At 40.6% G+C, this 18,455-nt stretch overlaps 1 protein-coding gene across 1 annotated transcript in view; it reads right to left on the bottom strand.

Moving 5' to 3' along the window:
* Positions 1-18,455, bottom strand: part of USP13 (ubiquitin specific peptidase 13) — a 51,875-nt gene that overhangs the window by 23,027 nt on the left and 10,393 nt on the right. Inside the window, exons 2-6 of the mRNA XM_068406024.1 lie at positions 17,357-17,482; positions 13,152-13,212; positions 3,834-3,955; positions 3,271-3,413; positions 2,885-3,069 (exon numbers count right to left, since the gene is read on the bottom strand). Of these exons, the coding sequence (XP_068262125.1) occupies positions 2,885-3,069; positions 3,271-3,413; positions 3,834-3,955; positions 13,152-13,212; positions 17,357-17,482 (637 nt within the window). The remainder of the gene's footprint in view (positions 1-2,884; positions 3,070-3,270; positions 3,414-3,833; positions 3,956-13,151; positions 13,213-17,356; positions 17,483-18,455) is intronic.

Here is an 18,455-nt window from a genome sequence, read left to right as displayed (position 1 = left end):
CATCAGACCCTCTATTAACATTGGTCCTGATGACCTCTCTGGCATGTGTGTGGCAGTAGCTGCCCATCTGCTGGAATTCCACTGTGTGGCAGCAAGACATGACTGTTCATCCACACACAAGAGATCACAACATTCCCATAGTCTTCTGGTGAGGTCACAGCGCAGCCAAAAGATCCTGTAAAGTTCAAACACCTAATGGAGTGCGATTACACATACACATCAGCTGAGCTTGGGTGACTGCTTTCAGTGTGGAAGCTTTGATTTTGTTTTTCCTCAGCTGTGGCAACTGAAGAGAGAGCAGCCATCTGGGACTACTGACCCAGAGCAGCAGAAACGGAACACAAGACACATTAATCCTTTGCTCAAGCCCAGCTCTTGTGTCATATATTGTAGTACTTTCTGCTGTGTAGCCAACTTAAATTCATGGGAGAGAGACAGAATTCGCTTATTTCAAAAAAATCAAAGAGCAGCAAATCAAAGAAAGAAGATGAAAGCCCTCAGACACAAGTCTGTAGTGCTGTCATGTGGACTCTGGTAGCTGAGGAATACAGACAAGTCAGCAAATGTGACACAAAATCTGGTATCATTAGAGCGAGAAAGGGGAAGAAGGGAGGAATATAAGGGAGGGAAAAAAAATCACAAAAAATCTGGAACAGACAACACAGAATATTATTAAACAGAGACTAATCATTATTATTCATATGGTAAGAAAAGAAAAATTACAATGCTACCTGTACTTTCTTTTCTTCCAGAGCTCAAGATTTACACCTGTTCTGGCTGTGTAGACATCACTCCTTCCTACTTAAAGGATAACAGGCAATGGCAACATGGCCTCTGAAGAAATAAGTTGCACAGGATCCCCCAGAGAAGTACCTGACAATTGCAGAGACTGGCATCCACAACGCAACTCATTCAAGTACCTGTCAGACAGGGCTTCCCACTGCCAAGCCCCCATTCCATTCCTCAAACCAGTTTCAAACACGCAACCTCACAATGACTTGAAATGAAATCCAACGGCATTGTCAAGAGAGGCAGCAGGTAGCACAATCTGCCAAGTAGTACTCAACTTATTGAAGCAAGCAACGTTTCTGAGTCTCTCATGCATCCTGTCCAAGAGTAAAAGACAGAAGTTTTGTTCAATTCCTGCCCTGATCCCAGACCTGTTTGTTGACAGAATGCTACAAAAATGGGACTACTGCCCCAGAAATCTTTCACAATGTATACAACACAGATTTCTCAAGAAAAGACAAGAAGCTCTTCTCTGCTCCCTGTGTGTACATGTAGAGTAAGTATAAGTGGAATACTGGCAAAACCTCTTTGTCTTACTGGCGTGAAAAAGGAGTAAGTTATGTCAGCAGAGGGACCAACGCTTATTACTCCTCTACCATCACCTCTTCACCTCCAGCTCAGGGAAGGAGAAACCAGACAGACTTTGCATCACAATCAGCCACGGAGCCTCTTCCTGAAGCTCATCTGTCATCCAGCCCTATTGAGAGGTTATGATTACCACTGCAATATAGATCAGAGAGAGAATAATTACTGAAAAGGAAACAAGGAGGGTTGGGGGAGGGAAGACTTTTCTATACGGAAACCAAGTAAACGTCATCCAGAAGAACAAAGGTCTGTGGAGAACAGCTGGTGCCCCTCATTCAGAAGGAAGGATGACAGCCTGTCCTTTGTTCTCCCCAAGGCCACATAAGAGAGGAAGCAGCTGATCGGTGGGAGGCAGAAGGACAGCAGCCATAAGGGAACAAGTACTGCTGCTGAAGATGAGAAGAAAAAAAAAAATGGAAAAAAACACTAAAGAATATTCTGTTTATTTTGTAGATGCAGTTGAAATCTACAGCTGTGCAAATCCCAAACACCTTCAATAACTGAGAGATTCGGATAGAAATCATCCAAGATCAGGCTCATGCAAGGAAACAATATTCCATCTGGGAGAGAAAAGAATGAATTTTGCTCAGTGTTTCTGTGGCACAGCTGGTTGAATCTGACTACGGTCTCCTTTCCCTGACACTGAATAAGACTTAAAGATGAAAAACTCTCAACTGATGTGTGTTAAAAGAAGGGACTGCTCTTAACAGCTATTTTTCATCCATATGGCCATAAGCACTAAAATCAAAAAATAATCATGCTACGTGTTTTTCTGTTTTTTATTTCTCTGTACAGCTGCAGCAAAGGATCTCTTTGCTTACAACTATTTCAGCTTCTCATGTTTTTAATACTCACACACCATAATCCTCTTCACAGCAATACTGCAGAACGTCACACTCGGAGAATATGCAAACAAGGATACACCTACAGCTTTTTTCCCCTCTCAAGGCCATCAGGTGTTTTACAAGTGACATCACAGCAGCCCCATGAAAATGAGAGTTCATTAGACTGAACAAAATGTTACCAAAACAATAAGGAAAAATAGCAGTTTCCAGTATGATTGAAAAAACCATACAACATGCTGATAAGAATGGACTTTTCTGAATTTAAAAATCATTATCCTGTTATTGTTTCTGTGTTACACAAGATTGAACCCTTTGCCATAGCAAATGTAGCAAAACTGAAAAGTACTGCTTCTCCAGATTCTGCTGTTTCAAAATAATACCATTCTTCTATTATAAATCTACTATTATACAAACCCAAAACCCCTATTTACACCAAATATAAAACAGGACAAGAAGAGCAGATAAAAAAGGCAAGGGCTTTCTCCGAATGGAGTGTGTGTCATCCCCCACTACCCCGATCAAGATTCACAGACTCACAGGGTTTCCTTTCCATATCAATCTCTCAAACATTTGCACTAGAAGCACAAACCCTATTGGTCATAGATATACACCGTTAGTCTCATGCACAAAAGATACTCTGTGTCAGAACCTGCCAGGTGGCTGACCTGCTCCATCAGGAGTGATGGTTCCCAACTTCACTGCCAAGGGATAACCCGTCTCCTTGTAGTGCTCCATTGCATGCCCGTTCCCCCCACTGCCATCAAAGAACCACTTGCCACACAGCACCGAACCGTCTGTCAGGTTTAGCCACAGATTCTCCCGCAGGTCACATTTTGAGCATTTCCAACCACTGCAAGAGAAAACAGGAAGAAACGACAGAAATAAGTAAGGCAGGAACCAGTCCTGTATTTCCAATCATGGTAGGTCAAACCAAACATACATACTCAGCCCAGAGTCATGCAAGGGAATTGTTGGCCGAGTTGCTGACTTTAGTTCTGTTACTCTGGACTGTATTAGAGAGCCTGCAATGAACAAACATTATTACCCTCACCTAGGGGGAATTCTGACACCATTGTCTAACTGTACAAGTGTTTTAGCATGCTTAGATGCCTGTAGCTCTTCTTCCCAGGAGTCAGGATCCTGCTTCCTGTAGGGTGATTTTGCGCTGAGGAGAGCATCACAAGCTATCGTCACCTGGAAGACAAATATATGTCAATCAAAACCTAACATGATTTAGTGACTGGACAGAACTTGGCATTCAGCCCATTGCTAACCACATACAGAACTGGATGCCAGTAAGACTATTTATATGTTTAAATATGCACGTATTCTTCTAGATTGCAGTTGTTATTATTTTAGTGGGAGAGTAAGCACGTGTACTATGTGAGCTTCCCTGGGACAAGCCGGCATCACAATAAGGAAAGGAACACAGGAGGTAAGAGGAAATCCAAGAAACAAAGACAAAGACTTCTAAAAGTGACTGACTCTCTATTATAGCTGGTTAAGAAAGATCTTTATGTGAAAACAAGCACCACATATAAGAAAACAAAGCACCATCTTGATAAAAACTGAAGCAGGAGACAATTCCTACCACCACTGCACACACTCACTGACCAGTGCTGGTAACTCTTCTATATTGGGTAATGAGATTTCATAGTGATCAGGAAATATAACAAGTTTTGCTTCATCTTCATATTCAAAGTCATCATTGTTGAGATCACCGTTTGTCTCTAGATCTGGAAAACAAGATGGGGCATGTTAGGAGATTGTGCCGAGATCAAGGTTCCTAAATTGTGGCAGGATACCACTATGAAGCATTGCTTGTCTGGCATCAGCCCGCAAGTTGACAGTCAGTAGTTTGTTCTGGCTAGAAATGAAATTTGTGAAATCCCGATCTAAACTGAAATCTGACCATCCTGCAAGAGGATGTTCGGAGGAGCAAAACTTCCATCTTAATCTGATCCCCAGTCACAGTCGATTTGGCCCCTTTCCAAGCAGTGCACTGCTGCAGATCACATTCTGGGAAGCAGCTAACAGAATTCTGCTCCTTTTGGACAAAATCAGGATGTAATACTGCTGTGTCTTTTAGTCAGGATCTTGAAACAGTATACAATGCAGAGATCAGGTCACACTACCCATGCCCAAATTGCAGGGCAGGAACAATGCACTTCTGTTTCAGCCCCCCATATTTTCCAGATCACAGACCTGGCTGAAACATGCTATGGCTCCCATCCATCCTGAACCTGTGGCCTTTCCTCCCACAAAGACGTCCACAGCTGGAAGTATTCCTGCCTCTCATCCATAGACTCAAATAGCTACAGCAAGTACAGTTATACCAGTATTATCCCTCTCTTGCTAACTCCACTCTGTAACCAGTGGAACTATCTATCTGTTTAAAAAGCACTTATCAACTAATAAAGCTTTCCTTTGAAGATCAAGCCTTCCACAGTGTTTGTGTACACACTTATTCCAGTGTAAGGATTGCTTTTTTGCTTAAATATGAGCCTTGATCAAGCAATATCAGCTAAAATGCTTGTCCAGAAATAACTGGACTCAAAGAGAAGCCAGGAGGGTATATAAGTAACTAAATGGCTAGTGTTCATATGTCTGGCTTCATCAAAAACGTAATTATCCCATAGTGACAACACTGAGTTAAAATCTTGCTCAGTTCTTTCCAGGACAACAGAAAAAGATAAGACCAAACATGTGCATGTTGTGTCAGACATTTCACAAGATTCAATTGCAAGAATAGCCTGGGTAAGGATGGGATCTTCTGGATTCTTCTCCACTTTGGAGATGCTGGATGTACTGCATTCTGATGTACCCAATGGTCACTGACAGAATAAGGTTCAACCAAGAAAGAAGATGCATTAGCAGTAGCTAAAGCTGGCTCTTACTTTCACTCCAAGTACATGCATATGCTTAATGAGTCACTCAATACTGAACAAGCATTGGCAGCAACACTGCACCCTGGGAATGCCTGAAATCTCAAATGTGTATCTGGGAAAGAGGTGAGGATGACAGCAGCCAGATTCAGAAAACTAAGCTCTCTATTTACCCAGTGGGCAGTAACAGCCTGAACATCCTAAGTGATAAAACAAGTACCAAAAGATACTTTAACTTGACCTGGAAAGACCACCTCTTGAGAGGAACGTAATCCACTTTCCATTCAATTTCTGGCTCACCTGCTGCACCAGCCAGTCCTGACGGGTGACAACACCCACTGTCAGTAACTTCCAACAATATGACCTCTTCCTCAGCAGCAACCAACAAAAGCCCCTTCTCATTGGCTGAATATAGACACAAAAGCAAGAACTTTTTCTTCTACTGAAAGTGTGATATTTATTAAAAAAAAATAAATTAATTCATTACTAATTCCTTGAATCACACTATTTTTGTAACTATCCCTTCCCTTACTGAAGCATAACAGAGATAACCAGTGACCCCACTTTATTCTGGGCTTCTTTCCCAGCTTGTATTACAGTCCTGTGTTTTGATAAAGGAGTCAATCTCAACAGATGCAGTCTGCAACAGTAAGCTCTTTTGCTCTATGAAGCAAAGAAACTGAGTATCTCTAAGCTGATGATACACATAGCAACACATCACTGGATATTTTCACTTAGTGCCCAGAAATTTGATGATGGCCAGCATAGCAAAACCGAAAGTATTGACCATCTCCTAAATATGACAGAGGTTCCTCAGAGAGGATAAAAACTCAGTGTACGTTCAGACAGGTTTAAGGGCAGCAAACACCTCTTCTAGCACCTGCATTCACACACTTCGCTCAGCCACCAGAGGGAACCTGAGGACAGCTCACATCAGCTGCTGTTATCTGTAGACATGTGTAAGATTGCTGGTATTTTCATTTCCTTGTGATACCGACATTAAGTTTATAGTATTTACAATTCGCTGTATAGAAACAGCAATGACACAGTTGCCTGGGTTCAAAATTCAGACACACACTTCAGCTCATCTCACAAGCCAGACAGCTACAGCCAGATAGTAGCAACTTTACTGCTACTGACCTGACCTGCATTTGAACTGGTGATCCAGGGATGAAAGACTGAGTATCCTATTAGCAATCATCCGCTGCCATCTAAGGACTTCACACACTTAGGAGCATCAGCCTTTTGTGTGCAATGGGTAGGGAAGGAAAGTTCCTTTTTACCTTTTCAGGCTTCATACCATTCACATTACCAGAAAAGCAGAAAACTATGTCCTGTCAGCATGGCATTCTAGATGTCTGACATGCTGATACAGCAGCATCACACTTCTTATTTTAAAGAAAGATATACACAGCTTCATAACAGTTCCAGGAAAAAAAAAACATGAGGATTTAACTGGCAATTCCACTTTTGAAAGTGACCATGCAAAGCTGGTACGCTTCCACTCCACACACCAACTCCCTCTGAATAGGAATTAAAAGGATCGCCAGTGCTTTTTGGCAATTATCGCTCTGAAGACAGTTGCTCAGGGTTCAGATCCAGTACATATCAGTGGAAAGGACTTCTAAGGTCATTGACTGAAACCCCTTGATACAGCAGATGACCATATAAACTAATCCCTTTTGTTGACTGTATGACAGGCCTCTTAACGTCCAGTTGAAAACCTCCAAATCACTACTTATATTTTTAAACCTTGGCTTGTATGTTATCACAGCCAGAGTTGCTAAGTAAGTTCAGTAAGAAAGAAGTTCTACCTGCATTATATTTTCTATGCCTGTGCAAGGGCCAACACGGCTAAGACAGCGTGAGCGTAGATACAATAAAAACAGATGACTATTACTTTAGAAGGCAATGGAGCTCACACTAAATGAGGGCAGAGGTTCACCCTGTAGCCACTGGGCATCAAGCACAGTCTGCAGGCAGTTTTGAACTTGGATTTTAAAATTAGTGCAGAATTTGAGAGGAACAAGAGTAACTACAGAAAAGAAGAGCAGGGGGAAATCTACTTTCAAATGGAGTGTATTTGATTAAAAATTACTGTAACACTAAAGGCACTGAAAAATATGAACTTTCAAGCACTATACTTTATACAAAGCTGTTTCTTGGACAAGGATGTTCTTCCAAGATGCACTATGAGTAGAAGAATCTCTGCGCAAAAAAAGCGTTCACTCAGTTCTAAGACTGAGCCACAAGACAACCAACCAGTTTGTAACCTTTTTAAAGAGCTGGCAGTTTGGTGGTCAATGTCCACATGATAATGTTCCCCTGCTAGTGGACAGCTTTATGGTGCTGCCTCAGAGCCCAAACTAAACACTCTGGTCACCAAAACAAAGTGTCGGTAGGTTGTAAGTGTTGGGGCTGGGAGGCCAGGACGACAGGCAAAGCAAAATAACAGACACATTAAAACAGAGGCTTGACTGATGTTGCTATTTTGGGCAAGTGGTCAGTATAGTAAACTTACTCCAGCTCACAGGCATCACTTTAGTTACGGTGAGAAATGCATTGCTGCTGAACTGACTGAAAACAGCAGCTGGAAGTGGAAGACAGAGTGCTGTAAACCAACCCATCGGAGGGGAAGAAAAGGAGTGGACATGCCCAGATCAGATTTAGACAAGTTACCAACTGACTGCAGTAATAATAATGGCATAAGGAGACTCCAGGCAGGACCCCCAAACAGGATTTCCTGTGCAAATGGATGTGTCTGTGTGCATATGAAAGAGAATACAAACATGAAAATTGAATGGGGATGTTGACTAGTGAGCCTGCGACTCATTTTGAAACCCTAGAAAGACACGTTAGGAATCTGGGCTTGATCCTACTCTCACTGAAAGCAATGGACAAATTTGTATTGACTTGGAAGTAGAGGACTCAGTCTTTAAATCAAATAATTTCTTCCTGAAGCCTCTAAATAATAATGAATTGCAGCAGCAGCACTTTGCAAACTATAAGCTATTCAGTTAATTTGTCTTATAGCACATCTGAAACACTGACCTCATCAGATGAACTATAAAAAAAGAGGAAATTATAAAAAAAAGAAAGAGAGATTCACTTTGCAGTCATAACGTTCTCCTTTGTGGCAAAAGGAAAAGCAAAACTTTCTACTAGGATTATTTGAATCATTCACTACTTGTAAAATAACATTCAAATTGCTTGCTACATCTCCAAAGCATTAACATGCTGTTCTTATTGCTAGATATATCACCCCTTGGATTTCTGGCACGATCATGTGTTAAACAAGCAAAGCTAAACCACCAAAATTCAAATTCTTAACTATTTTGCTAGCAGCATTAGCCTTTGTTAATCTAGCCTCATTTCCACAGTTCTACCTAAACCAGCAAACTACTCAGACTCTATTACTGTTAGGTATTTGCTCACCATTCTATACTCAACTCAAGCTTAGATGGCAAAGCCAGAAAGCAACAGGTTCACTCATGCTCTAATCAGTTCCACTGCTGCTGCTGGGGAGCATGCACAACTTTACTGGGCTAAAATTTTAAAATATTGTCAGGAAACACTCAAATCCTCCTAAATCACAACTTTTCCATTCATAGATCTATACTCTATATGTGCTTACTTACATAAATATAAACTTAAACCACTGAAACCACTTGTGGTCAAAGTCCTCTTCAGAAGCTTACCAAACAAAAACATCCTTACTGAAAACAGGGTTCTGCTACTGGCTGCTACGAGATCTAGGAGAACTAAGTGGAGCTGTGGTCAAATCCAGTACAGCCACTCTTATGAGCGGTCTTTACACTTGGAAACGGTAGCCATAAGTACATTCCCTGCCATAGGCAGACACGTGCCATCCAGGAAAAGCTCAGCAAGTTTACACATTCTCCCAGACTCTCGAAGTGGAAGTTTTCTCTTTCCTTCCGAGGTCTTCTCTGAGACCAGCTGTGTGTCATGGATACTGCTCCTCACTGACACCCCTCTCACCAGCAATTACCATCCTCACAGATCTGCTGACAGAGCTGCTCATTTGAGTACTTCAAAACACTTAATTGTGGTCCAAGTTAGCCCTGACTTTGCTCAAAACAGAGCTCACAGAACTTGCTGCACTGGCAGATACTGCTATGGTAACTGATCTGGAAGAGGATATCTGTCTACAGACAAGTTTTATGACAGCCACTCTGCCAGCTCTGTTTAGCCTAGAGTCCAGGCTCTGGCATGGATCAACAGAAGCCCAGGAAAAAGGTACCAGAACAAGGCAAAAATGCAGTGATTCCTCCCTCAGTGTATACCTCCTAGCTTCCAGATATCTAGCTGGCTTTTTTTGTTTGTTGGGGGGTGTGTGTGTTTGCCTGTTTGGTTTTAGAGAAAGAGACACAAGGGGAGATACTGCATGCAGCTGTGGTTTCTCAATTCAAAAATAGAGGTTCACTTCTTATTTATAAACCAAAATAATAGAGAACAAAATATAACATGTCGCTCTACTCCTGATGTTCTTCTTGACTTATTCACTGCTGCTGACAACTGAGCTGGCATTTTCAGAGAACAATTCACACCCTCTCTCTCAGAACTACTCTTCTGAACAGTAATAGCTAATTTAGACCACATCACTGTGCACACACAGTTAAAGCACTTCTCTTGGCTTCTCTGCATTCTTCAACATTTACTTCATCTATTGTTCAGTTACTCAATAACATATTAAAAATCACTTTTAGATTTAATCTCTTAGATAATGTTAAATCAACCAGCAAACTCTATTTCCTCATTTTTCGTTCCCTTTCCAGACCATTTATGATCACATTAATTCTTCATAATTAGGACATTATGAAAGACTCTGCTGATAACTCCTGGGAGTAACAGGCCCAGGGGGACTCTGCTGGTAACTCTACTGTACGAACTGGGCCTCCAATCCCTTCAATACAAGGATCTTCCCTCTTATTCTACTACCCCTTGAAAGGAAGACCACGGTACATCCTGTTAATTGAATTGCTCTTATTCACATAGTCACTGAATACGTAGGGGGACTACTACACAAAATCTCAGAGTATTCTGGCAGACCCAGAACCATTACTTCACTTTGGAAAATCCACAATGGTTCTTTTCTGTTCTGTCATATTTATACAACTTTCTTTCAATTCTAATCCATTCTTTTTCTTGCAGATGGGCTAAATATGAAAATTAAATTTAGTGATGATGCTTTCCTGATCCCATCATGTCTTTTTTTTTTTCCAGAACTGGTATCACATTTATCATACTGTTGCTGATTTAAACAAGAGGTTGCATACCAAAGACAATAGTACAGCTGTTTCTTATCTGAGAGCCTTATGAAGTCATGAGGAGCAATCAACTTGTCCCATCAATTAATTTCTTTCCATTTTACAGACTAGATCTAAAACTTTTGTGCAATAGCTACACATATTGACAAGCACAAAGTATCTTCGAACTTGCTAGCCTAATAACAATGCAGCGAGGATACTACTCCATGCATTGTGATGCAGCCTGCCTTAAATATCACCCCAAATTCCATGAAAGCTTGCACAAGTCTGAGCTGAAGTTACCATATCCACACTGCCTAGCAACATCTAAACAATCTAGATTAAAGGCAGTTCATACATTTCAATGCACAATGTTGTTATGTTTCCTGATTACACAGAACACTCACAGCCAACACTCTCCAGCCTTCTCCAAAAGAAAACCAAAACAAAATGAGCCCAAAACCGAATGTATGCACACACACTTTGCTATGGATCTTTTAGTGTTTAGGGAAAGATAAAACTTCCAGTTGGCTGAGCCAACCAGTCTGTGTTTCTATTGCATTTGCTGGATAGCAGCAGCTCTAGAAAGTAATCAGTGAGCATCCAAAAGACGTTTTCCTAATACTAAGGAGATTGAAAAGGGTTTAGTGTCTTTAATAGCTTTACATCAAAGAGGATTATAAGAAGCAATGTAACAAATGCCCAAACTGGATTGACTTTGTACACAAAGCTTAAATCTCTGGGCCTTCAGGGAATTATTCAAAGACACCTAGAAACATAGTGATGTTAAAGTCACCCATTGGTCATTGCCTATTCTTGTCTGACAGGGTGAGCCCTAAATGGCAGGCTACATATATGGGCTGATAATAGCCAGTTTGGTGCAAACCTCTACCACAGGTGTCCAAGGTCACAATGAGAAAGACAGAACTAAAACAACCTGTTAAAATGAGAAGTTCAGCAGCTCGGAACCAGTGAGGCAGATATTGGATTAAGAGATAAGATGCCAGATTTTGCTAACCATCTCTGCTGCTGCCACATGCAAAATTATCATATCAGCTGACCTCTCTATGCTTTCATTTTCTCAGCTATGAACAAGGACAGGAATAATTCTTTGTTCTTTTCTTTAAACATGGCTAAAAAAATAATAAAATCTGCTGAGCCAAAGAAGTGGATCAAAGTATTTGGATGCATGGAAGTACTATCTCAAGGATCAGAGCAGAGAGTTGATACCATTTTCCTCCCAGCCTGCAGGGGCTGCAGAGAGGACTGCAGTAGGACAACAGACCAGATGAGACACATTGTCAAGAGTGCATTAGATTCCAGAAGTCCTGGATTAAATGGCAATAGTTCCACATGCTAAATCCACCCCAGTGAAAGTTGCACCGCCTTCAGAAGTTCACTGGGACCAGGACACTTGGAACTGCTGCACCAGATCTACTCAGTGGGAACAAAATGCTCATGTGCAAGGATGGAATTTGAGGACTCCAACACGGTACATGAGAGATACTATTCCATGTACACCGTGTGCTGGCATACCACAATGACAGGAGCCTCAAAAGCTATGCAGTAAATCAGCAAGAATAACATTTGACCATGCTTTTGTACTTCTCATTTACACTCACGTTGCTAACACGGTACCACCACTGCTGCATTGCAGCCAGCTTTGTTTCTGAACAGATTATTTTATAAGCATCCAGTGACAAACATTATTTTCAGTGTAAACTGACAGTAAATGTCATTCAGACCAGCATCTGTGACTTAACAGTCTCTTACTACAAAAGAAGTTTCATTTCTTTATGACTCATCTTAAGACTTTTTTTCTCTCTAAGCCCTCCTTGCAAAACTTACTCCAGACATTAACAGCAACAATTTAATCAATCACAATCTGCAAAGGCCTCTTAGGGACACATTCCACAGATCAAAGCAATTCCAAAGGGAGGCCATGCTATTGTTTCCCCTTAGCCATAAGAGCTGGCAAATGTAAAGAAAACATTTAACCTCTTCATTACCAGAAGAAAAATTCACTATTAATACAGAGAGAATAAATAATAGATGAATAAGAGAAATATCACAAGTGGTGGGAGGAGGGAGAATATAGGCATTGCATCAAGTTCCCCTCATCCATATTTATGAAGCTTTCAGGTTTTCTGGGTAATCTGAGTCAATGGATATTGGATGAAATGGACATGGTAAGAAAACTGCTTTCCATGAAGCAAGGGACATAATAATTGTGGACAAAACAGAATAAGAATTGGTAAGAGATGCTCATGATATATGTACTGTTGCATTCATTAAAGGAGAGACCATGACATCACTTAAGAACATGTGTAACAACTCTGAAATGACAACAGCCCTTCCTATGACCAGCTGCTGAGCAGATCAGTGCCACACTGAGGCCCTGTTACAGCTAAACATTAAGTACAGATGAACATGTTAATAAAAGCATGCTTTGTAGATATCACAGAGAGGGAGAAGGGACAGAATTAGTCAAAAAATACCTATTAAACCCTAGGCTGTTTGAGAATAGTTGAGGGCCTACTTTAGATTAAAATGTCTCATGTATACACACACACCTCTCTCAATACACACCAAAATTGCTAACAATTACGTATTTGTCTGGACCAACTTTAAAAACTAGAACTAAAAGTTTAAAAAAATAACCCAACAGAAAAAGAAAACCCACAAGGAGCCCCAAAACCAGACATAATGGTGGACAGAGCCCAAGTTCACATGCAGACAGGGTCACAAAAGGACTGCATGAAAGCAGCTGTTCACAATACCTAAAAATAGCTTAGCATTCCTCCTTTTTGGTAAAGCTCCACCAGATGCCCCTGGTACCTTCTGGAAAAAGAGAAAGAAACAATTAAAAATCCGCCAAGCAAGACAACAGTAAATCAGTAATAACCCCATACCATCACCATTTCTGAAGCATATCGATCTTTTCATGGTCCTTCTATTAAATCACAGTCCTTGCTGAGCAAGAATGTAAATCCTCTTCGTTCACCTCTGACAATGGGATTCAACCCATCATTGCTTACTACCCTCATGGAGTGAGAAAACCACCATCTGAATCCTTCATATTCTGCTCTGTTAGCAATTAAGCAGAGCATGTCTCATGATCACCACAGGCGATTGCTGTTCCATCAACAAGACAGGGGCATCTAGTATCATTCAGACCTCTCACCACTAGATCCCCTACAGTATTTCTTAATGATTAAAGCTGAATTAGAGAGGGGAAGAAAAAGCTATTATCTGCATAAAAGATTAAATCCTTCATAACCAGTTCCAGTATGACCACTTTGCTGTGATCTATTCGTTCAGCTAATTTTCTTCTATCCAGAAAAAAATGCTTTTTCTGTCAGGATCCATGCCTGCTTCCATTAAGATCAACCCAAGTTACCACTACGCTTTCTTAAAATTAGAGAGTATGGAGGAAACCTGACAACACCCAAGCAATTGTTTAGGGGAGATTTTTATTTTTTAATTTGAACTCCACAGCAGAGAACAGTACCTTCCAAGTGACATTCAGTTTCAAGTACTACTTTCCTGTTCAAAATACCTCAGACTACTAGGGGAAATGCTAGTTGCTGAGGAAATATAAGTCAATGCACTTGCTTCTTAAGCTGTTTATTAACAGGCACCATTAAATCAAATATGCCTCTGTGGCTATAATGCCAGCGTGATGCATTATGTAGTGTATGTCAGTGTAACTGGCAAAGCTGTCAGGTGACTTTTTTTTTTTTTTGAATAATAATATTGGGATACAACAGGTGGAGAAAAAACAGCCAAGAACCTGTCAACCTAAGGCAAGTTCATGTTTGCCTCTGCTACTTGGTAGGTGAAAGGGTCACATATTTTGGGTGGTTCCCTTCACCATGTAAATAAAGCTTTGGCCAAAGCAGACTGCTTGAATCATCATTGAGGTCTTATACATCATAGGAAAGTTTTCCATTCTTAGAAAGGCAGATGCCAACTAACACTCATTGGCTGCACTTAAGAACAGAACCTATTATCCACATATGCGAGCCCTAGGGAAAGGGAGTCAGGGTTGCCACTCCAACATTAAAAAAAAAAAAAAAAATTCCTCAATGAAGTCGAAATAACAAGCAGAACATTTTTTTCCTTAATACTATTGGAAAGTGGAAAGAAAGTAGCCAAAAATCCAAATCTATTTTAAAAAAGCAGCAGCAAGATACAACAACCCAATTACAAATATATTATGAATAAATTACACATACTCCCAGGATGAGAGCTTCAGAACTAAAAAAAATGTTGTTTACAATACTAGGAAGCTCCAATTGAATTCTGATGTCACCAAATGGCATGTTGTGAAAGTCACTAAGACTAGAGATTTCAAAGAGGAAAAATTCACATGGAGTGTTTACCACTCCCAGCCTGACATTAAATATTTCAGCTTGAGTTTCCAAACTGCTGAATATCTCTGAACTGAAATTGCAGATGCTCAATACTCCTGAAAAACCCAGAACCTGACTGTCTTTTACCCTGTTTCTCCACTTGTCAGAAATAACTGAAAACATTCCCCATTCACAAAACAATTTTGGCTTCTAATAGATGTGACACACCCAGCAAATGGGCATCCATACAATGCATCAGTAGTGGCATTGAATTCCGTTTGTGATGCTTCTTGTACAAGGTGTCAGTGTAGCCTATTTTGTGTTCTCTTTAACTGCACCATTGCCACATTTTACATAACACCACTATCACCAAATAATATCCAAGAACCCATCACTGTAGGACATTTCATGCTTCTCTGCCCAGTGTTTTCAACGGAGCTGAGGTATCCCTATAGCACCAAGCTAAAGCTCTACCTGGGGCTGAATACTACCCAGGCAGTTGTATACAAGTCATACACTACAGAAAAGTGGCTGATTTAAAAATTCTGAAGAATTAGATTCTAGGAAAAAGAAAAAAAAAATCAATTTTCATTTAGCTAAGAATTTTACCAGAGGGTGCTCCATAACTGGCACTTAAGCACATTTCTGATGATTCAGTGGATGCCTCTGGTGCTGATCTGTCACTGGCAGATACTCTAGTTCTACTAAAGCCAGTAGGCTGAAGATCTGACCCTTATTTTCTGGTTGAGTTGTGACAAGATCCACAACTGATACTTATTCCAAACACCTTCGGAAGCAAACAGGGATTTCTGCAGCAATGCAGTGCATTCCGTGAGGATGATGCCAACGGAACCACATGCAAGAATAGAAGCCTCACTAAAATGATCTTAAAATAGCATACCCACTGCCTTTGGCTTTACTGTATCCCACACCATCAAAAGCTTGGCTTAAAAACACAAAACCACAATGCAGCACGTGCCAGACGCTTCATAAAACTGTTCCAGTGAAGGCCTGATGTTTCACATTGCTCAAAGGAAAACACAAATAGCACATAAGAAGAGAACAGTCATGGTAAACAAAATCCACAGCTAATGTATGAGGAATCCTATCTATGAGCCATGTTAGATGGCACAATCTTCACCTGCACTGTATAGCCAAACACTGTTTCCTACCATATGACACACCACAGGGCATCACCACCTTCAAACATAGATGCGAGGCCCCTCTGCTACGTCATGATTCACAAGGAGAAAAATAGGAACCACTGAAATAGTTCAATTGAAGGGGTACACAACACCAAACAACAGACGGTATATTTGTTTCTCCCTTTTGGAGTTCTTCAGCCTAATTTTTACCCAGGAAAGGAATTTTTGAGGCCTCATTTTAACCTCAGTTTACCTTAATATTGAAAATTCCCAGGTCACATGCTGGAAGAAAGTTATATACAAGGAAAGCTGACAGGATTTCTGCCCACCTGTCTCTAGTCCTAGATATCATCTTTCAGGAGTGTTAAATTCACTCAGAAGAACTGTTGCTAAAACTAGACTAGGCTCTCCAAAAACTCAGTTAACAGTGTGAAGGAAAATGTGGCTATCATCACCCTTAAAAGGAAATACAATTCTAAAGTATAACAAACATTATTAACAATCTTAACCTGGGAGACATGCAATCCACTTCACTGTAATTCTGATAAAAGACAAATAGTCATCTACTGGAAATAAAATAAGTGGTCAGGTACTTTACATAACTCAGGATCTTCATCACCCAGGAGAAACATTGCTGTAGAATGAGAAACGTGAAGTATTCTATCCTGCTCCAAGCAGCTATTTCAGGCCCTCTAACTTGCCAAAAGAGAGTTTATGGGAGAGTGAGCTACAAGCAAACCCAGTGCCTTCCGTATAGCTCAGGTCAGAAGTCATTAACAGCCCTTTAAAGATGCCAGACAAACTACATGCGAACAGATGTTATAAAAAGCACAGGTTATAAATTACTGTTGACATGCAGTGATATTATGGAAGAACAGCGAAAATGAAGTTTGTACATAGACATCCATGTGTGTGGGGGTGTAAGACTGAATGAGGGCAGTGTGTGGCTCTAGAACCCAGCATTAATTTAAACTAAGCTTTAGATCCTAGGCCAGATCAGGATTAGGGCTCATGATTTAATTGTACAGAAATCTTAGGATGAAAAGAAGTTCTGTCACCCTGAGATGAAACCTCATATAAAAAAAAAAAAAAAATCTCAGAAGCTTCCAGCCAAATCTGAGCCAGAACCAGGAATTCTACACTTCAAAGGCAGGTTTCAGAAAAGTATTTAGTTACAGACAGTATGCACGTAATATGCATACAATATGTATGAGATATGCAGAAGCCTGTAGTGAAAAAGATCAGTGGAAGTCAGGCAACAAGTTGCCTTTAAGATCTGACTCTTCAGGGCTTTTGATTCACCTCAGAACTGAAGCTATAGGATTGGTTGGGACTCAAGCACCTGAATGTGATATTCAGCCTCAAATCTGAACATGTTCATTTCTGTCATTCAAGATTTGGTCTATGTCTGAAATGTATTACCTAAACAAGCACAAGAGACCCAAGAACTGCCAGGGTAGTTAGTTGGGAAGCCACAAGTCTCACCTCTATCACATGTCGTTTCAGATGCAAATATACACACTGTCCTGTTTTCCGGTAATGCCTTTCAATGTGTTCCCTTCCAAATCCCAGAAACGTGTTCATGCACACATAGAGACCTCCTTCTGAATCCTAAAAGGAATGACACAAATAGTTACAGCACAGAAGGAACTGAACAGCACAGAAAGGACCCAGCAACCAGAAAAAAAAAAGAATTGCAGACCCTTTCTGTTAACAGGCAAGCACTTAAAACATGGCTTTCATAACCCATTATGGTGTTTACATTATCAGTCCTCTAAGAAACTTCCACATGGTATCACAGCCAATAGAAACTCATTGAAATAAAACCTTACAACTACAGCTTAGTGAGTGTCCAAACTGGAGGTCTAGAAGTTAGTCTTGAAAAATTCTGCGTAAGTGCCCAATCCACAGAGATTTATAGGTGCAGAAATTTGTAAAGCATAGAAATAATGAAGCACAGTCATTTGTTTGAAATAGAAGAACTTTTTTTTGGCCGTTTGATTGCAAGAACAACACTCTAAATCAGAAGCACGGCAGAGCTGATAGTCCAGGAATTCAGCCACAACTGTTGATCACAATCTGACAAAAACACATTTCAAGTGATCTTACAGCCCTTAGAACTGGCTAACAAGAAAACTGGCCAGTGTTTTGTGAACATTCTTCAGTATCTATCAAGGATTCTCTCTATTCATGCAATTAGACTGCTTGGAGACAAGGGCACTACAAAGGAAATATAAAGATCTATATCCTGGTACTGATCACAAATGCTGCCATTTCAGTAACACGACCTGGCAGGAGTTCCATTGCCTTTTGCTCTGCCAAAAGCTGGGTGTTGATGCTGGTTGTTGTCAGGGTCTTGCTCCATTTTACCACCACTCCCAGATCTCTCCTACCTCATTCAGGCTGCCAGGAGGACTTCCAGTCATCTGGCTCATTGGTGTTGGATCAATTTTTTAAGCCCTCTCTAGCATGTATTGTTTTGAATAGGTGGTGCATAACAAAGATTGAGCCTTTCAGAAGCACTGTGACCCTCCTTCTACTGTGAACGTGTTTGTGCTATTGGGCAGCACAGAACATCTTATGT

Source organism: Nyctibius grandis, chromosome 8, assembly GCF_013368605.1.
Source record: "Nyctibius grandis isolate bNycGra1 chromosome 8, bNycGra1.pri, whole genome shotgun sequence".
In the NCBI taxonomy this organism is placed as follows: Eukaryota; Metazoa; Chordata; class Aves; order Nyctibiiformes; family Nyctibiidae; genus Nyctibius; species Nyctibius grandis.
Note: the sequence above shows the minus strand (reverse complement) of the source record. Positions and strands in the feature narration are given on the sequence as shown.